Raw genomic sequence first — 24,632 nt, 5'->3', positions numbered from 1 at the left:
GCTTTTAAGGTTCCAGTCTACTAAATGCTACTTCCGTTTTTTTTATTCCTCATCACATTTGAGCTGGAAACTGCAATCCCAGAATTCCTCAGTGGCAAAAAATGGCTCCTTAAACCTTTGAGCTAGTTTAGAGTCTTTTATCTCTGAGAAGAGAGAGAGGTCTGTAGACTACACGACAGCAAAGCAATAGCAGAAACAGAAAAAAGTAATACATACAAAAAGGAAGCAGCAAAAAAGGTGACACTACATTGGAAGGCCACCACACAAAATCCACTAACCTCCACTGGTTCACTAAGACTGCAAGGGGGCCGGAAGGAGAACAAATGTTTCCCCGTCCAAGCCCGGACTAGCACAGAGAGGACAAAGGACAAAACAGCTACATTAGCTCAGTATATACTGCATATAGTAACACACACTTAAGTTGCTATGGAGACTGACAGCCAATGACACTTACACATTGTACAAGTTTACGGTTATCACACAGTGTAATAGATGACTTGATGGACGGCTGCCAAATGATGAAGTGACAGTATTCTTCCGTTTTATTACTTTAGTGTTTTTTTTTTTAAACATCAAATCACAGTGTTTTAACACCAAACTGTGAGAGTAAAGTTTTTTTTGGCAACAGTGGATAAAAATTAGGAATGTGGATTTTCAAAACACCTTTTTTGATTGAAAATGCATGTCCTTATTACAATCTCCATTTGATATGTGATTTTCAGAGAGAGTTAAGGGGTAAGGGATGAAGGGGGACTGATTTCGGAAAGGACACCAGGCTCGTAAGCTAAAGAGGGAGTGTAAACAATCAAACCAAAAATTTATTTAAAAAAAATTAATCCCCAAAACAATTAAGCATAGCGCTGACCAAAGCCTGTTTGGAGTTTAACATTCATCTTCAAGTTTATGATGTAAAATTAGCCTCAGTTGCAAAAAAACGTTTCTGTATCCCTTTCCAGACTCAATCAGATTGAGTTAAATATTCTCCTGTGTTCACGGGTAGGTGATGAACATAATAAACAAAAAACAAACTGAAAAAAAATAATAATCTGTTAGAAGTTTGACTTTTCTGTGGAAAAGCTCTGAAGCCGCAATTTGTTTGGAGTTCCGGAACAGTACCTACATCAGCCAGCTGAGTGAGGGTAACTCAATGATAGCACCATGGATCTGCAAACAGAAGATGGAACTGGAAAAATCTCACACTGACCTGTTCCATGTCCTGGGATTTTATAGTAACATTCTATTCACAGGTCAATACCCGGCTAAATTGCTTTTTTAAAATGCATGATTTGCAAGTTAAGTTGAGCTATAAAAAAAACGAAGAAAAAGCATTATTTCTAAAATACTATTCCCCCTTTAGAAAGAACCGCAAAACCCTTTGAACTACATCAAATAGGGTAACATCCTTTTGTCAGCATCAATCTTGATTACACCAAGATAACTTTAGAAACATAAACAGTTTCTTTTCTTGTCAATTTTCTTTTTCTAATACCTTTAAGACATCCTAATGAGGATGTTATATACTCTGGACAAATATCACACCACAGAGAAAACATACGCTACAGTGCTATGAATTCCCTGTGGCTCAGAAGGAACTCTTTACAATAGAGATTAGTCTGTTTAGAGAAACCGTCATCAAGAATTTGTGTAAGGAGGCGAGAAAGAAGAAAGAGAAAGTCGAAGAGATAGAAAGACGCAGGAAGAGAAACCATTCATTTCAGTTACACAAGCTCAATTGCTCAAAATTCAAAGTGCTAGAACATCTCACTTTTCCCCAACACAGTCTTTTGCCTCAGAAGTCTTTTTAACACAGTTGAACACAGTAATATGGTCTCGATGTTTTGCTTTAATCCTCCTTGCGCTCCAGAGTCTGTGTGTTGTGGATGCCGTTGCTGTAGACGGGAAACGGAAGCGTGGAGAAAAGTCCCTCTGCTGTGGTGAAGACATTGGCAGCTGGCATCTGAGTGAGCCCGGCTCCACTGACCGCACCCCCAAAGGGGGTGGACATGTTGAGCCTGTGCACATGATGGTACAGCATCTCCATGGGTGTCTTGGGGTCTATGCCAAAGCCGGGCCCATCCATGAAGTTCACAGCAGTGTGAGCATTAGGCAGGATGTTGCCCTGCATGGCCAGACTGACGTCTGCTGGGGCGTATCGGATCGTTCCAGTGGTGTAGACTCGTGGGGAAGTCGTGCTGGTGGCAGCAAGCGTGCCTGTGACTCTGTGCACCAATGGAAGTACCACATTCCCCGCTTGTAACCGCTGCAGGGCTTCCAGATCACTGGTGTAGAGCAGGGAACCGGAGGAGGTGGGTGTACCCTGCTGCTTGTCCCGTGGCGATGCCGAGAGAGGTGGGGAGAGCGGGTCAGCGGTGGTGGAACTGGAAGGAGGAACCAAGCTGCCCGGAGTTGCGCTGCACACAGAGGTGGGGGCACTGTTATTGTTGCCGCTGCTACTGTTGCCACTGAAGTTGAGCTTTCTGCTGCCTCCACCACCCTCGGCACCAGGTGGAGTGAGGACAGAGTCGGGGATAGACACCTGCAGGCCGGCAGGCGGGGGAGAAGGGAAGGTGTTGTGAGGTTTTGTCATGCTGTAGGGAGACTCGTTGCGGGAGATCTCTCGGTTGGGTGGGTAGTTCCAGATGCTGCTGTCGTTGTCGAAGTTTATAGGTTCTGACATCTCCGTCTTGATCTTCAGCACAGAGGAACTGGTTGGGGAGGGTGGAAGCAGGAGGGGAGGCTGGTCTCCAAGGGTGGGGTCCAGGCTACCAGGGCTGGGGGTAGCAGCGGCCGAGGGAGACAGACGGAGACGTCGACTTCCATCCCATTTCTGCTTTTTTCTCCTCTTCTTTCTCTTCTGGTGTTTACTCATTGCTGGTCCGCTCAGCTCCCCTCCACTGTTGCAGTCCTTCACAATATCTTCCACCTCATCCTCTTCTTCTTCTGAGGAGCAAGAGGAGGGCGAGTCCTGTAGTTTCTCCACCTCACCATCACCGTAACGCTCCACCTTTATGTGTAAACCACCTAGGTGGCCCTCCTTGTGGTCGGTTTCACAGTCAGAAGGTTCCAGACTATCATCACTGTCCTGACTTTCTGGATTGCTGGAACTGTCTCCTTCCTCCTGTCGTCTCATCTCTTGCTCTGGCGGCTGGCCCGTCTGTTTCTTACTGTCCGACTCTGGATCTTCACTGTTCTCGGAAGACTGATTCCCCTTTCCATCTGACTTGGAGTTTTCATTGTCTTCTGGGAGAAAGAAAAAGGTTTAGTGGACAAGTTTCCAAACACATCCCAATGTCATAGTTTATTTAACAAAGCAAGGTTATTCGCACAAGAAACAGTTCACTAAACATTGTCAGGGGTTTTATGTTAAGGCTATTAATTTAAAGTTTGGTTGCCTTCTATATGGATTTATATTACACGTCTTATGTACATGACACAATTACACTGGGGACATAAACTGTTTTTTGATGTTGTATTTTTGGCAACCGCATTAGCCACCAGTGACTTATTCATTATGTGATGTATCGTTGATCATTAGTTTTGTCATGAACTAGTCAAATTCTGTTCAGAACAAGTGTTGTTGGTAGCTGGGTTCTTAAGAACAAGACGAGCTCAATCTATGTATCAGAAATCATTAATACATCAAAATTCTTTCTTTTTAAAATATATGAATTTAGAACTGAGGGGGAAAAACAAAACTGTGAGGCAAATATATCTCACAGGGATTTGGAAATTCTGGCCTTAGGAAAAACATGTCTGCATTGGAAGAGAAACACAGGGAGAGAGAGAAAGAGACAGAAGGAGAAGGCGGGGATAGGTGTAGAAATAGGTAGGGAGTGTGAGAGGAGAAGAGGGCATGGTTTAGTCCAGTTGCAGCTGGCACAGTCTGTAACCTTTGTGATGAAGACTGGAAAAAGGCTCGGCAGGCAGAGATGCCCAGGGGCCAATATGTTGGCACTTTCCCCAGACTGTCAACTGGCCTTGTTCACTCACAGCCTCCACCATCTCTGGAATCTCACTTCATCTTTTTTTGGAATGTATAATTAATATCTCCAACTGGCTGAGGAGTTTTAATTGGCTATTTACACCAGTTTTAGGGACATATCGAAAGCACCACATTTCCTTGTCCTACATAATTTACAGTAATTATTGAAATGAAGATAATTTACACAGTAAGAGCCCTCAGATGAGACATTTGCATTTGATTAAAAGAAAACTTTCAAGTATGTTGTGTACAGTGTTACTTTACAATACTACTGGTTTGTAAATAATCTAAAATGTAGAATCTAGTATCACCAGAAACGGTTCCATGAACAGGGATAACAAACTTGGAGCAAGAAGAACTGGTTTTAAGTGTCCTGCTCAAGGGCATAGTAATGATTAAACTAACAACCTTCCACGTATTCTGTACTGTTTTGGGGCATATTGCAATGAAATGGGACTAGGAGTGATACTCTACCAGAGTTCTTGGAGTCGGATTCAGAATCAGATGTTTCTGAGGACTCTGATGCTTTCTCTGGCAGGTTAGGCAGCTGTGCGATATCCATGGGTATATCTTTGTACTCTGGATTACTGACAATTTAAAAAGAAACCACAAAAAAGACACGTTTAGAAGGTACAAGTCATTCACTTTGCCAGCTGAGAATCATTCACAGCCGTGTGAAAGATCCTTTACACTCTTCTCTAGAATGTTCCAGACATCCTGATTGATTCACTGCGGCCCAAACCAAAGAGCATTCTAATAATCTCTAAGCCCAAACACAGACCCAAAAGCAGCAAGAAATCACACTGCAGTTTGACAAAATCTGTGTGCTTGGCCTTCGTCATCTTACAGAGGAACCGACTATTATTAACTCTCTCAGATACTTTAATCTTGTCACAGTGCCAGAAGGAAAGAAACAAAAAGATGGCAATTTCATCAAAGTAAAAGACTCATATACCTGAGTACATAGTTGACCCAGATTATGTTTTTTTCGTTGGCATTCTTGGTGTTGATTGCAATAGTGGCACTGGACTGGATCCAGATATAACCTCCATTCTTCTGAATCCAGCGGTAATACTTTGTCACACACTGACCTTTATTCAGCACTATAAAAAGAGGATAGAATACAAGAAAGGAAATGGTGGAAGAGAAAAAGGAGATAAAGTGAACAATGTGATAAATTTTAATTTAAATATACCCAGGTTTAATTACAACAATAACAAATAATAATAATAACCATAATATTTGCATTCAGTAAAGCACAAACCTATCCATAATTTCATTTGAAAGAGATACTCTATTACCAGTTTGAACACTCTTAATCTCAAAGGCCCAGCAGAGGGCGCTGTGACTATTTGCTAAGGGCTCTGTAATCGTGTCCTTGTCTGAGGCTACTCATGTGAAGACACTGTGGCAGTTGCCATAATTTTGGCTAAATTAAGCGCTAAATGGCGATCTCAAATAATATGAATTTGCATTAATCATTGTTCTGCAAAACAGAAACAGTCGGAATCCAAGCATGGTATTAAATTCAGATTCTGGGTTTAATTACAGCTACAAATAGCGCTTTCCGTAAAAAGAGTCCATTGAGAAAGATGATTTATATAAGAATAAGTCTAGTAATTAAAATCATTACAGACTAATAGCATTGTTTAAGAAGCCGTCCCAAAGGCTCCGATAATTGACTTTAGTTCACCGACTGCTTTCTGTACCAATAAATGTGTTTTAAGCGCTAACTCCAGAAAATTGAGACAAAAAGCCAAGAGTTGTTTATCTGACTTGTTCGCTGTGGCCAGTGGGCATACCCTTGACTCACCTTCACTCTCTTCAACAAAGTTTACATGCTACTGAGGGTCTATGGAGAGGTTCAATATACATGGACTGCATCTAAGCAAAAGTGCTAGAAAAAACATTGTTCACATCTGAAATGACAGAACTGAAGATAAAAGAAAGAACTGCTATGGAGAATATTCCAAAAATATATAAGACGAGAGGAAAATGTTTTAACATATGCCTTTGAAATGGTTTAAAATCTCACAGTGATAGACCGATAAATAGATATCCTACACCATTTTCATTGTACACAGCTAAGTTGCAAATGATTTGGCAATACAAAATGCAGAGCTATTTGTTGTGCCAATAAAGCACATTAAATTGAAACCAAATCAAAGTATTGTACAGCTTCAGTATATTAAATCTTGTCATACATACAGAGCGATTCTTTCCCTCTATCTGTGAACATGCGAGTCTGAGCGGTCCCTTTAAATCCTCATTACTGTCTACAAGTTCTAGGACATTTTTCCCTCTGCCTTTAAACCTGATGAGCTGATCTCATCTGCATTGCATTTGAAGTGCTGGCCCCCTCGGCTCCGCCCGGCACCACGTCTGTACAGGTGAGGCTTATTCTTTAACCCCCTTTCAGTTACGCTGCCATTAAATCAATCAGAGGCTGCTTGAGTTATTGATTTAGTGGTAATGAAGCCACCCCTTTCTCTCTCTCTCTCTTTCTGTATCCTTCTTTTTATTTTCCGGTGCAGGAGTCGTTGGCTGCTTTTGGAGGCTTTAAAAGGAATACGGCCTCTTTAATCTACCTGCCTTCTCCTGGAGCCTCGGGCAAGCCTGCAGGATGGTCTCTCACTCTCTCTGTCTCTCTCCCTCTTCTCCGTTCTTTTTCATTCTATCTCTCTCGCTCTCTCTGCACCAGGGCCTCTGTCCTTCAGTTCTGTTAAATCACTTGGATCCCTTCCATAATAGCAGCTACCTTTCAGATACCCTTTACCCAGCGTGGCCTCACTTCCAGCAGGAGGGGTGGAGGTGTCACTGTCATATAAAAGCAAGTAATTTACACCCGTGAAATTGCTTTATGGAAAAGTCCTTGCAGTCCACTGGGGTATTATTGTAAAGACAAGCCTTTTATGAATGAGAGAGCAGACATGCAGATCTGCGGCACCCGGGCAGGGTTTGGCTGGACAAGTGAATTGGAGGTTTTTAACTTCTATTCTTTGGATCTAATGGGCAAAACTTCACCAGCAGAGTAAACGCATTGGCTATTTAGAGATGCCGCGAGAAGTGAAATTACACCTACGTTCATTGTTTTCAAAGCATCATTACAGTTGCAAGGTGTTTTGGAATAACTGCAAGTAAGGATACAATCATCTGCTGGTTATAAAGATGTCTTTGTGTTGTAAAATCCAGATAAAACCAGTTTCTAGCTGGTCAAAGCTGGCTGTTTATGGCCATATGCTAATCCAAACTGCTTGAGATAGTTGTTTAGCTGATCTAAAAGCTGTTGGGGCTGAAGTAAAACTAGTTAGAGCTGGTTGGCTACACTGGTGCAAACAGCTAAAAACTAATTAAAATGACATTAAAAACAACAAAAATTCATTCCAATGAATCTCTGCTGACATAAATGCAGCATATCCGTGGATACAGACTAACAGAAACATCTATTTTATATTTACTATGAATCCATTATGGAAGAAACCTGAAGAAACACTGTCAACGGTACATGCGATGGGTGTTAGAGCAGGTGTATTTTTCCGCAGCTGTGGAGTCTATCTTCAAGCACAATAAGGAGTGAAGGGAGTTTTTCATTAAAGTCAGTTTGAACTACTCTTCAGAGACCGGCTCTTGTAGTCTGCCTTCAGGCACAGAGCTTCAGTCTCCTGGGGTTTCTCCACACTTCTGTGAGCCATCGTTTCCCACCTCTGTCTCTCTCTCGCTCTCTTTCTCAGCTGGTAAAAGCACATGCACACACACACACCCGCGGAGCATTTATGCGGTGAGTATTATACATAGTGGTGTAACAGTGTCTTTTATTAATTTAAACCGTGTTGGTCCTGTTCGGAAGCTGACACAGGTGAGGTCAGAGCTGTCACAATGCATTTCTGCCCGTATAAAACACCTGCTCTCAAATGCTTCGTGAGCACCAACAGTTGACTTTCTAATTTTCCTTCGGTAAACCAGAGCTGTTTTTTTTACAGTTACAAAGCTCAAATTAAACTGTTAAACATAGAGATGAGAAGGACAGTTCATTTTTTTGTATTTCCTAAACGTAGTTGAAGAAATAAGCCACAAGAGACAGTGCAGTATAGAGATTTTACTGTAGTTAAAAACCAATGTCTTACTGTTTTTATTGAAAAGGCAGCAACAGCAATATGAATTAAATTAACATTTATGATCAGTTAACAATTCTTCTGGCTATCAGCATTTTTCAACCACTTTAAAGACCAGAATCTAGTCTGAACTACCCATTTTATAAAAGACCATAAACTACCCTTTAAGCAACCCTGGGTCAAGGTGCTCAATTTAAACAGATCGGCTTTAAATGCTTTATCGAGCCCTTGAACACTTGAGCAGTGGCCTATGAACTCAGCAGCATGCATCTGTAATATATCACACATTGCAACTCATAAAGAACACTACATGCACTCAAGCCGAAGCAACGTCTTCTCCACGCACACATCACTGCATCTGCAGCAAAGAGATTTGATCAGACTGACATCATCCCTCTTATCCCAGGCTCTAACCAATCTGATGGCCCTGTGTGATCTGATATCAGAGTCTGATTAGCAATCAGCGGGAGATCGGTGTGACTGCTACTTAGTCACGAGTGACATGTTCATGCAGACACCTGAAGATCTGGCTTTGATAGAAGCCGAGATGACACACGTCATTATAATGCATTTAGCTGTGCTAGGATTTCTTTAACCAAAGTAACAAAGTATCAAGTAGTACACTCTAAAAAATTCTGGGTTGTTTCAACCCAATGTTCGGTCAAATATGGACTAACCCAACTGTTGGGTTAAAAAGTTAATTTAAAAATTTAACCAAAATTTAACCCAACAGTTGGGTTAGTCCATATTTGACCCAACATTGGGTTGAAACAACTCAGCATTTTTTAGAGTGTAGTGTGACAGCAGCAATAATTAGCAAACATTAAACACTTTCTTAAACTATGCTCTCTCCTATTTGAAGGAGTTTACTGAACCAATTCAACCTATTTATATGCATTTTCTAGTTTTATTAGTTATTGTTGTAGTATCTGGTGTTAATTTATGATCAAATTGAGAATACATTCTTGCTCTAGATTAAATTGCTCTTATCGTGCAAAAAAAAAAAACAATAATCTCTCATTTTTTTTATTTAAAATGAAAAGGGCATTTACATGCACAACAAAGATGCCAACTATCAAAATATGCTTTTCCTAAAAAAAAAAAAAAGTTTATATTAAATGGGTCCTATTATGCTTTTTCACCTTTTCAACTTTAGTTAGTCTGTAATGTTGCTGTTTGAGCATAAAAAAAGATCTGCAAAGTTACAAAGCTCAAAGTCCACTTCAATAGGAGATATTTTATTTAACATAAATCACTTTTCAAAAACTACAACGAACGACTCGTTTGGACTACAATGCATATTTTCCGGGATTTGTGATATCACAAATATCGACGAATGGGATGAGACCTGGTTGAGCTGCACTAGAGAAGGCAACGAGTGTTATCACTATGTAGGAGTCACGCTAGCTTTCCCAAGGCAGACGAACTTAGAGTGGTTACAATCATCCGGCTTTAAATCGCGCTCAAATTGATTTGATTTTGACGCAGTATTTACACTGAAGCTCACAGGCGTCTATGGTAAGGGGCGTGACATTTCCCGACCAGGCGCCGAGTGCTGCCAATCACAACACACACTGGCTCAGCTAACCAATCACATCACACACTGGCCCAGCTAACCAATCACCACACACACTGGCCCAGCTAACCAATCACAACACACACTGGCTCAGCTAACCAATCACATCACACACTGGCCCAGCTAACCAATCACCACACACACTGGCCCAGCTAACCAATCACAACACACACTGGCTCAGCTAACCAATCACATCACACACTGGCCCAGCTAACCAATCACCACACACACTGGCCCAGCTAACCAATCACAACACATTTTGTATTTCAGAAGGCGGGCCTTCATTTGATACAGGAACTATTCGAGCCGTTCATGCCAGACTGGGGAGAGAGGTGTTGTAATAATGTAAAATATGTGAAAAATAATGTGTTTTTCGAACAACCTAGTTTAACAGTAGGGATGGGCGATATCTTATCGTTTGCGATATACCGGTAAAAATTCTTCCCACGATAATAATGATAACATCTAGTTGTTGACATATTTCTGTGTGCGACAGTGTGGAGCGACATTGCGGAAGGCGGATGTGAAATTGAGGAGGAGTAGCCTATATCGCTAAATGAGGAGCTCGAGCTCCTTTTACAATCTGTAACTGGTTTGGTTAGGGCTGTACAGTGCACAAAAATCTGTCTTAATACATGTACTACAGTAGCACGTGTGCGATACAGTTTTGCATGAGTATGAGCCTGTTTACAAACCTGTTGTCCAACAAAGATATCATTTATTGACATGCTTTTTCTCCAAATTAACTTAATAACATAGTCGAGTGTTTGAAATATTTCCTTTTGTGACCAAACGTGGTTTCATATTACAGAATGATAGTACTATATACAGTAAAGGCCATGTTGATTAACATTGCAATATAAATATACTTTACTTATAAAAATACCCTAGACTGAAGAACACAGATAAACAATTATTTTCATCAGTATAAAAATTTTAGTTTCATCAGTTAAAATTTCTCTATTTCCGTTGTGCGTTTTATTCAGCGATAACTGGATACCTTCCTGGAGCGTTGTCAGTAGTATTTCTTCTGCTATGGATATGTGGAGTTTCTGTGCAAAAGCGCCCTCCGGCTTCCAGTATGAATTAAACAGTCTTTACATTACGTGTGTACTCATTAATGTTCACAACACCCTATTTTGGGTAAAATAGGAAAGATAATACTTTTCTCTAAAGAAACAGGATTCCCTGAATTATCGTCATTGATATCGTTATCGCAATAAATACCAGAAATATTGTGATATATTTTAAAGCCCATATCGCCCATCCCTACTTAACAGTTATTAAAAAGCATTGCTTAACTGTAGTTCAACTTCTTTGAATTATTATTACAGCTTTAGCAGCAACATTTCCAAACATTGTTTCAACCAGCTAACCGCATTTTATCAGATTGAGTATGAATGAACAAAGTAAAATGCAGGAACAGAAACCCTATCCACTCTCTACTGTAATGACATGGCCAGCCATTTGCAGTGCGGCTAGATTTATGTTGATTGCCGCTACGCTAATGCGTAATAGATGGTTAGAAAGCCAGGGGTAGCTGGGGATGTGCAGTTCTCTCTTTGTGTCTATCCCTCTCTCTCCTTTCACACATCTCTTTCTCTCTCTCTGCTATCAGTGCAATCCAGGGCTTCAGTCCTGTCTCCTCTGCCTCCGCTGGGTTTCAAATCAAGGTCTAATGGACCCAATCTGGTGGCTTTTTAAGGCGAAGGGACAGTGCAATACAGTGGTAATTGCGCTCTAATTCAGTTGAACTCCCAATATCTAATCAGACAGCTCCAAATTCCCTCGCCAGCCCCAAGGACACCCGCCCTCCTCTGCAAACACCTAATAAAACGAGGGATTTATCCCCCTCCTCCTCCTCCTCTTCCTGTGCCTCAACCCTCACTACTTAAATAATGGCAACCTGCCTGCTGTAGAGCAGCACACACATCTACTGTATGAAACGCTACGCCGCTCTCAATGACGTTTTGAATTTCTGCCATCGTGGTGGAGGGGAGCGGGAAAGGTGTGCTGCCAAAACACACTTAACAGATGATTTAGGATATTCAAAAAGCATGAACGTTCCTCCAGACGGTCAGTGGCCCTCCTGCCGAGCACGATGAAAGCAGAGCGTGCAAAAGGTTGAGGAACCTTCAAAGGGCTCTGCAGTGGCGGATTGGCCCAGATGAATACTACATGATATAAAAATGCACTCGAAATGTGGCGCCCGTACATTGAGAGGAGCAACTTAACCTGAAAAGAGGAGTGAAATGTGTAAGACTGTCAAACGAACAGAGATTCTGTGCCTCGCTAGCGATACAGGTCTTGTTTGGAGGATGTGCACTTGCCTAGCCGTCTGGCAGAGGGAAGTGGTTCTTCATGGACAGTTATGAGAAGAAGCGCTAGCATGGATAATCTTGCCTGTCACACTGCTGTCCCATTACACTGAAGTGCTGCAGCGAACACATTACGCCAGCTTTGGCACGTAACACAGTGTGCTCTCAGGATGTCATTGACCAATGATCAATGAGTCCCGCTAAAGCATGTAAGGACACCGAATCTTGCTCTTTTAACAACCATCCTGTAGTTTTTGGCACTGTTGGGTGGCTGCACAGATTGATTGGATGGATTTCGGAGTAGATACTCACAGTCTAAATGGCTTTGCCGAATGCCTTCCACGTCCTCTGCGTGAATGAAGTGATAACATCTCTTCCCTACGATGTCGACAGGTGTCAGGTCCATGTAGTCACTGATTCTAGAAAGAATTATTTCAACACAAAATCAAAATTGACACCATTTTTTCTTTTTGCACTATTTTAAAACTATTTTTGTAGTTCAGTTGAATCTTCACTCAAATCAAGATTCAGTTTCCTGCACTTTTCTGATCCAATGAAGCTACACTAAAATAATTCAGTGTAGGATTTACTTTGAAACATTTTCACAGAAATTGCTGGTAAATGTTACAAATAATTACAAAGAAATGGCAAGTAACACAGAATTACACATGAACGTTTGAAGTAGAAAGACTGGAATTGTTGCCTCTTGTACAACATATTCCAATTATTGTTTTATTTACAAAAAACTTAAGAAAATATATACATTTCATAGTGTAATGGCTACATCAATAAGGAAAGCTGAGCAGCCCACCAAAAAGAAACCAATCAGATCTTACTGTGGGTTATTATCTCTTCCCAGTCAATGACCGATTAAAATAGGGCAAAGACCTGATTGGTTTCTAGTCAACGTCACTGATAAAGAGATTCTGATTTCCCAGCCCTTCTGTAAGCTAAATATATATTGTATCAGATTTTATTCATTAAAAAGGTTTCCATCTGTGATGGCAAGCTGTCAGCCTGTTTTCATTATAGACGCAATATTTTCTGACCTACTGTAGCTCTACCAACTGCTTGCTGAATCTAAAAGCAATTCTCACAGAAGTATTGAAAATTTGATAAAAACAGGTGGTTAAAACTATACAAAATGCCTTTAAGTTGGGCAAATACTATTAGTGGCGCATTTCCAGACATTATTCGACTCTAACCGATCTCTATCCACCTTCATTTTAAAGCTGGCTTTTGCTGTGATGATAACTCCGCTATAGACTTGGCCCGATTCCATTCTCTCATAAATATGTTAAGTGCAGGGGAGTGGTAAAAATTTTAGCAGACACTGGGATGACTTCAATCCCAGAGATATAAATAAAACTAATATGATATTTCCTTTCAAGCCAGGCCAAATTAAGATGTTCTCATTTTATGGGGCAGCAGTGGAACCACAGATGTTTTGTAAGTACAAAAGAGAGTTTTTTTCTTGGCCAAGAAACAAGGTCATTCTGGGATTGCGTTTAAGCAGAACTCATCACTATCAGCTCTATAATGAACTGCACATGAACATTAGTGTGTGGCTGATTATCCGCTCTTGCAAAACACATTTTCACCCCCTGATCCTTCAGTTCTACAATAATGTCGTAGTTTAACTCTAAGCAGCTGAAATTGAAATTATTTTTCACCGTTTATCATTCTTTAGGGCAGATACAAAATCTCTCAAATCAAACTGCACACAATACTAGGCTTATACTAAATAGTGCATATAAGTTCTGCAAAATAAGATTGTGCAAACACGTAGTGAAATTGTTGCCCTCTTAGAGATTAACATTCATAAATCATTGACTATCTTTATTTATGTTTAAAGTCAACATGACATTACATCACAAAGGCCGGTTAAAACTGTACCGAATATATTATATAAAGAGTGTTACCTGTTTTCACAGTAAACAATGTTGAGATCCATGTTGACCCGTGTAACAAACATCTGGCAGTCAATCCGAACCTCATTGATGGTTGGCGGAGGAAGTGCGTGTGCCACCACAACCATGCCCATGATTTGATTGGGTACCGAACGACTGTGTGTTAATGCCATTCTTATCCGCAGCCTGCCGGTAATGTGGATAACCTTGAAGAGGACACAAAGCGGAAAATTAAAAACTGATCAGATGCAATTGTGTCCTGAATTACATGCACACCCTTTATTAAAGTATCCAACCACAGTTTCAGGATAACAGAAAATAAACCAGATGAAGTCATATAAGATTGTCAAGTGAACTCTTTGATAATCCAATATGACCTTTGTGCTCTACTGTACACTTGACCAAGATTCTCAGGTTCTTGTACCCGTCATGTACATGTTCATGAAATATAAAAAAACACAAAAAGTGCCATTTCCCTCTGAAATAATCGAGAGATAACAAAGGCAGAGGAACTAATTACTTTTTCGCTGGCTTTAAAGTTTGTAATGCTTTAAAGTCTTTTGTAGCCCGTTTTGCCCAGAGGATGCATTGACTAGATCGGCAACAATGTTCTTTTTTGGATCCATCCATTTTAATCACCCAGGGAAACCTGGAGGGGATTGGTTTTGTAGTGTTTTAAACTTCTGACACTATCCTTTCATTGGTTCACCTCAGAGATCGGTGAGATGCTATTAGCATCATTCATATAGACAGTCACGGCCCCGAAGTCACCGAGTGCTCAGGCCGGTGGGGCTCTTTGATGCTTTGTACGTTTCCACTGAGGGACAAGCAAATCCAACCCCCAGGAAAGACGGACTGCCACAGTCACTAAAAAAGAGTGACTCTCCTGGTGTAGAGTTGAGAGTTGGTTCAAACTTTCACAGAATTCAAAAGCCATCTCAAACCAGGGGCCAATTAAGGACAACTGGAAAGTTCAATGATGTCTCATTCAGTGAGGAAATCCTAATTTTTCAAGCAAAGTTTAGTTTGGGCTTAAATTTTATATTTTTATTTGAACAAAAACATTTTGTCAGATTGACAAAAAAAAAAGATATTTTTCTGGAATGAGTATGCTTGGTTTTTTTCTATAAACCTATCTAGAATTAGCAGTTGAGTAGCTGACAAATGATATACCTTAAATATTTCAGATTTTAATTTAAATTGCGTTCCGGGCCCTTGGAATCATCCTAACCTTCCCCCCCATTACAGCACCCCTGGTTATCGTGACGCGAGCGAGCATCAGACAGGCGAACCAGGCAGTCACGAACGCACTTGATACAGCTGTTGCCAAGCTTCAGTAAGACATCACAGCACGCTGCGATCAGAAGGTGATGTCCAATTATGTCCGCTATCAAACCCATACACACATTCTCATAAACAGAGCAGCACACCAGAGAGCGGTAGCCCACACAAAACACACGCTGCATCCAGAACATGCATCCATACGTATAACACTGGGTCTTTCAATAAATAAACACTGAGCTGCTTTAAAAGCATATAAAATGGAAATGAGCCCAAAGCGAGGGGCATCAAAAAAAAGCCCAAAGCGAGGGGCATCAAAAAGTTAGTTGGAAAATACAACTTTTGAAGTAATTGCCACAAAGAGAGACTCGCCGGTGAATTGCTGCAGGAGTGCTCTTGGCAAGAACATCATAAGCTCTGGCAAAACATTAAATATGCTCAGGCTGCTAAATGCAAACTGACATGGCAAGGGTTCACCGTGGCCGCAGCCGCATAGCATATCTCAATTTAATACAAGCCAACATAACAAAGGGATCAATTTTTATAATTCATGGTTCAGCACACAATGCTCTCTCTCTCTCTCTCTCTCTCTCTCCGCCCGTCACCACGTCGGTGAATATAGAATAGGTATACATAAGAAATAAGATTCATCTGTTCCTAGGGATTCTCTGGAGTGCTTTTGAAATGCGATATGGCACAAGTAATGATAGAGAGCTTTTACATGAGTGCATTAACTGAGCCGGGGCCGAGATGCCTTGGCAAAAAAAGAAAAGACTGGTTTAAGCTGGAGAAGAATTCACTTTGATTTGACCTCCAGAGTGAAGAGGAGATATAAACAGCCATGATGTGAGCTGTGCTTCGTTTCCCTCCACCTCGCACCTATCACCAAATGCCAGCGCAACGTATGCAAAATTCATACTTTTGTATTATGTAACAACACAAATATTGACTTAATTTGGAGTAAATGCAATAAGAAGTGTCCTTGTCTGGCCGGTAATATATGTGAATGTGCATGCGTGAATATTTATGCTATGGGTTAGTGCGCTCCCATACTTCATGCTTATTTGCATCAAATCTACGTCCAGATGGATGCAGCAGCGGGGTTTGGATCTCAGTCGTTCACTCAAAGACACATCCAAACAATCATCCACTTCTCTGTTTACAATCCGATTGATATTAAAATGTACAGCATTCAGTGATCTGCTGTATTGTCTATGGTTGGACGAAGTGCAAAAAGTTCATAGTACACAAATATAAATGATGCCAGAATGCATTGCTGTTCAAAGTTTGAGGTTTGTAATGTTTTTGAAATATCAAGTCACTTATGCTCACCAAAGCAGCATTTAACTGATTACAAATACAGTAAAATCAGTCATTTTGTAAAATATTATTACAATTTAAAATAACTGTTTTCTATTTGAATGTGTTTTAAAATGCCATTTAATCCTTTGATGCAAAGCAGAATTTTCAGCATCATTACTCCAGTCTTCAGTGTCACATGATCCTTCAGAAATCATTCTAATATGCTGATTTGCTGCTCAAGATTAATTTCTTATAATTTTTAATGTTGAAGGCAGCTATGCTGCTTAATATTTTTGTGGAATCTGTGATGCATTTTTTTTCCAGGATTTTGTTGATGAATAGAATTTTATTTTAATTGAAAATTTTAATTGATTTGAAATTCTAATTTTCTGTAAAATTATAAATGTCTTTATTGTCACTTTTGTTCAGTTAAATGCATCCTTGTTGAATTAAGTCATTAAATTAAATCTTACTGACAATTTAAATTAATCTCACACACAATATGACACAAGACTGAAGTGAGTTTTCATTTCTTTTAGAACAGGACAACAATCATCCGGTTCAGTCTTACCTTGTATCCAGAGGACTTGATGTGGACGCCTCTCTTGGTGAGCGTGGACTTCATACGGACAAAGAAGGAACGTTCTAGAATGTTATCCGGCGACAGAAGACTAGGGCTGTTCGACTCCACTGCAGAAACAAACAAACAAACAAACATCCTATTACAACACTAAAACAATACATAACTTACAGAGACTGCAAGATATCAGACTGCTTTAGTGAGTATGATGTGTAATATCTTCTCATTGAGTTTCTATCATCTCTTGGTAGACAGTTAATGAAACAGCACAGCCTGATAAGGGGGAAGGTGCTAATCAAACTTTGACAATGTTTTAATTGTATTTACTAATAGCATGAAGCGGAGCCTCGGCAAACATGATAATTGCTTTAAACTCTACATGGCAAATGAATAAACCTCACCAGGCTGATGTTGGATGTATTTGCCTCCATAGGAAATGGGAAAATTAAGCAGAGCGTAATTTATCAAACTTGGTTTAGTAAGAACACCACATTACTTTTGCTTCAGAAAACATTAAAATCTAATTACAATATATAATTTTCAATGACAGCCAACAAAATAACTTATTTCTCATTCTATAATACATCTCTTACCAGATGGGGGGGAAGAAAGAGTTCCAGCCTTGATCTTAACACAAGGACACCTGACGAACAAAGGAGGTTCTGCTAATTTGCCGTAACACGCTTGATTAGAGCCAAATTAATTGCACATTTTAACTTGTCTTGACATTCAACATGTTACAAACAGGCACCAGAGGAGCTTTAGCGTATGAACAGGACAGATTGAGAGTCAAAACTGTTAACAAAACATTTGTCGATCTAAACGCTGACTGTGCGAATGTAGTGTATCTTTATTAGGGAGCAAATTGTTGGTTGTGCTGGAAATTATGACATAATTATAGTCAAACTTTGTGTTAAAATCATAATTTTCTTAACATTTTTACACAATAAATATTGAAATAGTGCATATCTACTTCACTACAATCATAGTAGAACATTTTATTAATATGATGACATTTTCATAGTTTAAGATTGAAAGTCTGGGTCTTGGACATGAGTCAAATCTATATATAATCTATATGTGACCCTGGACCACAAAACCAGTCTTAAGTCGCTGGGGTATATTTGTAGCAATAGCCAAAAAAAATAAAAAACATTGTATGGGTCAAAATTATCGATTTTTCTTTTATGCCAAAAATCATTAGGATATTAAGTAAAGATCATGTTCCATGAAGATATTTTGTAAATTTCCTACCGTAAATATATCAAAACTTAATTTTTGATTAGTAATATGCATTGTTAAGAACTTAATTTGGACAACTTTAAAGGCGATTTTCTCAATATTTTGATTTTTTTGCACTCTCAGATTCCAGATTTTCAAATAGTTGTATCTCAGCCAAATATTCTATCCTAACAATGACCATACGTCAATGGAAAGCTTATTTATTCAGCTTTCAGATGATGAAGATACAAAGAAAATGGACCCTTAAGACTGGTTTTGTAGTCCAGGGTCACATATTTGAAAACTGACAAAAATAAATGAAGGCACAAAAAAAAAAAATCTAGGAAAATTAAGTGAACGTCACATAACAAGAAGAAAAAAAAATCAGTTTTAATACTGGGATATAAAAGTATAGTTGAATAGACACTGTCATATAGTTGTGGGTTTGGACTGCTGTATTTTCCCATTTCTCTCTTTCTCTAGGCCTTTTTTCTCCTCCCTTTCTTTCTGAGAACATGAATTAAATGTCATTTAAAATCTAACTAGTCCTTTATCACTCCGGGGAAAAGGCAGAGCCATGTTATATTTAGTCATTTCATTTCTTCTGATTAAATATGAATTACTATGACATTTTTCTCATCATCTAACACACAAGAATATGCCAACAGCTTTTTAATACACTATATAAGCACAAACTTCAGCTCTAAGAGTTTAATTCGCCTCTCTAATCCAATCACATCAACCTTATTTCTCTTATCAGAGATTCCCATTTTGAATTAAATGAGCTCATTAGTTTTAATCAAAGGCAGAGAGATCAAAACTTGCACTTAAATGCTTTAGATCAGAGCTGTCAGTCAAGCGTAGAGTTCTATTTGACTAAAACACAAGATCAGAGGCCGTTGCAACTCGCCGTTTTCATTAAGAATGAGATGAGCTTAAAGATACGCTGTCCTTTTTTGACACGTGTGGCACTCGGACCGAGAGAGGTCGTTTACCACGTGCCCTCCGCGACCTCGCTTTGTGTCAATGACAAGAATATAAATTATACAATAAAACTTTTGCGACACACGCGCGCTCCTGCCTGAACAATAAGTTGAATTTCAGGATTTCCCTCATGCTACCGAACAATAACAAAGAATGGGAATCCTGCCTGCTTTGCTTTTCCCGGAGATGAATAAATGATCGCTACACAAGTACAATAAGACAGAAATCCAAGAATACGGTCAAACGTGTAAAAGTTAGTAGGGTAGTAGATCACAGCACTATGCATATCAACTTTACAACTGAAATCACATTTTCATGAAAAACATGATTGTTAAATATTTGTCATGAAACATATTGCCATTAGAACCAATGAACCTCAAGATTTAAAACTGATTTTTGTTTAAAAATAACCCAGTGATCACGCATTGCTTACGTCTGTGAATGAGTGCATAATTTGTTAAGTGTGATGTTTTATTCTAAACAGCTGATAAACATTTTTTAACCCCTTAACTGTCACCGTCCCACCTGTGGGACGTTTGGCGCTCTTTTGTTGTTGTTGTCTTTTTTCTCTATCAAATCTTTTAGTAATCATCATAAATCTTATATCATTTGAAAGCTTAGAAGCCCAAGATTCATCCTGTGAAAACCATTTCGAAATCAGACATTGCGTTACCATGGAAATGGTACTTTAAAATCTTTTGGCGGTCTCCTCCCCCTTAGTGGGCAGTGTCAAGTGTCATATTACAAAATGAATTGCGCTCTTTTAGAATCAAACCTTTTTATAATCTTGACAAAAAACATATCATTGGAAAGGTCTGAGTCTCAGGATACCATATTTGGTAATATTGACAGAGAAATCTAGACATTTGTGACAGAAAAATGCATTAACAAAAAATTCAATGGAGTTTGGATGGCACCCGGTGGCTGTTTGTGGTGTGACGCCCTAAATAAAATCTCACAGGAATTTTTTTCATATCAACCTCAAATTTGGAACATAACTTATTTAGACATAAGGCTATAATTTTATACCAATTTTAGAGTAAAACCTGATATGTAAAATATTTATTATATATAAAATAAAATAAAATTAATATAGTGCATTTTCTTTACAGTAAATTTAAACTACTATAACTTTTCGATACTTAAATATTTTGAAAAAATGCTGATTTTCTTCTTTAAAAAGAGACCAAGCTTATGTCTGTATTCCAAAGTGTTCATAAATTACAACAATTTAAGTTTGAATAGTGCACCTGCATGCCTATTTTAAAAAGTTAAGGGGTTAAGGGAGAAACATCAGAAAAATATTTTATGTTCTTTCCATATCTTGAATGTTGTTTTATGTAAGAAAAATTATCCCAATTTTTTTTTAATCTTCAGCATAAATGTATACATCAAATACAAATTTTGAAACATTATTCCCAGTGGCATAGTGTCCGATACATTGTCTAGCAGTGTAAAATGACATTCTTCCCATCATCTAACATAAAAATATGCACTATATAAGCACAAACTTCAGCACTAAGAGTTTAATTCATATCAACCTTATTTCTTTTAACAGAGATTCCTATTTTGAATGAAAAGAAAATGTGCATTTAATGTTGCTGTAATATCTATGTACAAGAACAAGAAAAATGCAAATCTTTTTCTTAAAGATTTTGACGATACTGTTTCTGCAAAACGTGATTTTCAGCAGCAGCATAGTGTCTGATACATTATCTAGCAGTGTAATGTAATGTATATACATTTACTGTATGTCGCCTCTCCGCTACATTAAAAAGTCTGTGAACGCAGCGTGTGCAAAGAAGATGTGCTGTATTTATTCATGTCAAAAAACCTGTTGTTTTGTACACATATATGAGCTTCCAGCACTTCCATGTCTGCAGTCCAGCAGAAAGCCCTGCGGCGGGCAGATCTGCTAAATCATCAATATCAGCCAATCCATGAGATTAAGGGAATCTGCTGCGTGTGTCGAGAGAGTCTTATGTGTTCGACTTAAACCTACATCCCCACAATGCACCTGTATTCCAGCAGCAGCAGCAGCACAACACTCCACATGCTTCATCTTTTGTTTTTGTGTTGTGTATATGAACTCCCTTGCAATCCAAGTGAGACAATAACACAGAACACCATTCAAATCGAGAAAATTCCTCAGACATCCTCTTCGTGGAAGAGAGTAGTTTTGTGGAGTTTAAAAATAAAACCATCTATGATGCACGCTTTAAAATCGGCTCCTCGTATAAAACTGACAATATCAGACATGACTTTTTAAAAGGAAAATATTATTTATGTGGGACGGAGGTGAATTTATGATCTGGAAGACCTTGAGATTAATTTTCTTGATGAAATCTTTGAGAATGAATGTGTCTGGGAGTAAATGATGAGATTTTAAAAGTATTACACTCCTTGCTGAGAGTGTTGACCATCAGTAAGCACCTCACGGTCCAGAGCCTACAAGTACACGACACGCTCAGCGTATGACTTATAGGCCTGTAGGAAAGCTTGAGCTGATATTGCTCAATTTACATTTATGTAAATATTAGTACCAATTCAGGACATCAGGCGTTTACTGTACAAATAAATCAAGATTAAGCATGCAGGCTGCCGATCTATCAAGCTTTAGCACCATTTCAAGACTGGTGTGTGGAACAGAGTCATCCTGGTCCGAGTCTGACAGATGAAGGCTTTGCTCTGGATGTTAGTAATGCTGTATAATTCAAACAGCTCTGTACTAATTGGGACACTTGCTCCGATTATATGGTGATGAGTACAGGAGAAATCCTTTCTGAATTCAAGTCATGTGTGTTAACAGTTTGAATAATTATGACACAAAGTAAATATTGATATATTTGATTAACTGTGATTAAATTGACTAATTAATTAGTAAATCATGTAATTCATTAAAGGGACAATTCACCCAAAAATGAAAATTCTGTCAACATTTACTCACCCTAAACTTGTTCCAAACCTGTATGAATTTCTTCTGCTGAACAAAAAAGATGATATTTTGAAGGATGTTGGAAACCAAACTGTTGATTATGCCATTGACGTCCATAATATTTATTTTTTCCATATTATGGAAGTCAATGGCTACTGTCAAAGTTTAAAGGAATAGTTCAGGCAAAAATGAAAAAGTTCTGATTATTTACTCACTCCCAGGCTGTCCAATATGTATAGGTCTTTCTTTCTTCAGCTGAAGATAAATTAAGGTTTAACAATAAACTAGACACAAAAAAAATTCAAAATTTGGACAGTGCTAGTTCTTCACAATTGTCAAAAATGAGGCGGTTCTCTCTGTCTACGTCACGCATGATCTTTCCAATATGCATATTTCACATAAGACAGAACTGGACTAAGGCGAGCATTTGTTGTTAAAAGTATATAATTGTTAATTTCTTTCTGAAAATGACTGATCGTTGTGGTAGAGAAGACACTTATTTGCTGGCTGGGGTTTTGTGGATTACTTTGAAGCTGCCTAAATATGGATTTTGAACTGCTGGAAATGGCCTACGGTGAGCACCATTCACTTGGATTAGATGGGAAAAAATCCTGGAATGTTTTCCTCCAAAGCCTTAATTTCTCTTTGGCTGAAGAAAGAAAGACCTATACATCTTGGATGGCTTGAAGGCGAGAAAATAATCAGGACATTTTCATTTTTGGGTGAACTATTCCTTTAATTTAAACACACTTAAAGTCCTAATGTTCATCTAGCAGATGTTTAGGTGCAAAGTGATTTTTCAAATCGGTTAGTAAATAACTTTGTGTTTCTGTGATGCATTCCTTCGAGACAGCACTCACAATGCATTATACACCAGCTGCTGTTACAGACACTTAAATCTGTGATCAATATTTAATCCCGCAATAATGAAAAAGGATTCCCCGGCAAGAAAAGCTCGGACGCGGGTCTGAGATGTCACCACGCTGAACTGAAACAAATGACACTTAAGCTAAAGTAAACGCAGCAAATCTCTGCACAGAAAACATTGAAATATGTTTGGGGAAAAACAGCCTGAAGAATCCTGACCACGCTGGATTTTAAATCCAATCTTGAGAAAAAACCATGCAAAAAAAAATAAATAAATGAAGAAAGAAAACAATTATACGCTCAAAAAAACAACAACAATGAAACAGAGGCCATATGTGCACTACAACAGGAAAAGGAAACGCATAAGGAAGCATACGGACGCAGAACTGCCCTTGTGATAAATGGGGCGCAGTAAAACTTTACATTGTACTATCTGTCTTTTGAATAATCCATGCCAGAGACGGTCCCAGACTTCACTGAATAAGAGCTTGTTTCTTCTCTCTTTTGTCCACAAATAAACTTTGAATACACTGTGGGACCCTACAGCAAGTCAGGTGTGAAGGTTTGTGAGCTCTCGCATTGCCTTGTCTGTTTTCTGATTGCTTTATAAGGAATCAGATGCATGTTGGGACGCTACAGCTGTACATTGCAACTGCAATCTTTCTTTAGAGGCAGATTAAAAACCAGAGGCTCCAGACGTGGATCACTGGATCATGAAAAGCACCTGTGACGACAATAAAAACAGCCTCTTCTCAAGCTGTGCTAAGCAGTTCTGTGTGTGATGTTTTACATGGCTTGGTATGGACAATAGCTGATTAAAACTCTGATAGATTTTTGAGTGATGCTTGTTTGAAGGCTCAGGTGGTAAAAAGAGCTCATCCCCGCGTCTTTATGATATTCTGGTCTCCAGATCCGGCTTGGGTCCCTCATTCAGCACAAGTCTATGAGGTTTTGTTGGATGAAAATTTTAAGTTTGATTATTAAATAAGTCCGCAGCACAAACAGTGCTGGACTAGTTATGTTAGACAAGCAAGTTAAACATTTTCAGATCACTATCCCTAAGTATGAGCTTTAGCAAGCACTACGAATAAACCTTTTGCAGCTTAAATGTTCATTTGAAACAGGATTATTATTGTACCCTAAAACTAAAATGAAAACTATAACATGTTTTTAATTAAATAAAAAGCAAATGAAAAACATCTCAACTAAAAACAGAAGGAAAAAAAACAAACAAAAATAAACTAAGCTATCTTCACATTGGTTGTTTACCAATCTTAAAATCAAAGATCTTGCTTATATTATATTTAAACTGAATTCATATTCATAAATCCTCAATTAATTCCTAAATTATAATCACTCAAACTAAAAATTAAACAAAAAAGAAACATAAATGTGCCTATGAAATAATCTAACATAAGCATTAACATAACTAAAATTAAAATATATATGTATATATTTTTAAATAAACAATATACATTGTTAAACAATATTATATATATATATATATATATATACAGTGGGTACGGAAAGTATTCAGACCCCTTTACATTTTTCACTCTTTGTT

The 24,632-nt window shown here is 38.7% G+C and overlaps 1 protein-coding gene across 2 annotated transcripts in view; it reads right to left on the bottom strand.

Annotated features, from left to right (window-relative positions):
- Positions 1-1,203: 1,203 nt before the first annotated feature.
- Positions 1,204-24,632, bottom strand: part of LOC107589607 (neuronal PAS domain-containing protein 3-like) — a 56,684-nt gene continuing 33,255 nt past the window's right edge. Inside the window, exons 2-7 of one of the 2 annotated variants that reach the window (XM_016278100.1) lie at positions 17,053-17,171; positions 13,911-14,104; positions 12,301-12,407; positions 4,938-5,085; positions 4,457-4,569; positions 1,204-3,240 (exon numbers count right to left, since the gene is read on the bottom strand). In XM_016278100.1, the coding sequence (XP_016133586.1) occupies positions 1,844-3,240; positions 4,457-4,569; positions 4,938-5,085; positions 12,301-12,407; positions 13,911-14,104; positions 17,053-17,171 (2,078 nt within the window). In that variant the 3' untranslated portion in view covers positions 1,204-1,843. The remainder of the gene's footprint in view (positions 3,241-4,456; positions 4,570-4,937; positions 5,086-12,300; positions 12,408-13,910; positions 14,105-17,052; positions 17,172-24,632) is intronic. The other variant, XM_016278099.1, reaches the window with a different exon arrangement.

Source organism: Sinocyclocheilus grahami, unplaced genomic scaffold, assembly GCF_001515645.1.
Source record: "Sinocyclocheilus grahami isolate Dianchi unplaced genomic scaffold, SAMN03320097.WGS_v1.1 scaffold118.1, whole genome shotgun sequence".
In the NCBI taxonomy this organism is placed as follows: Eukaryota; Metazoa; Chordata; class Actinopteri; order Cypriniformes; family Cyprinidae; genus Sinocyclocheilus; species Sinocyclocheilus grahami.
This window is presented reverse-complemented; position numbering and strand designations above follow the sequence as displayed.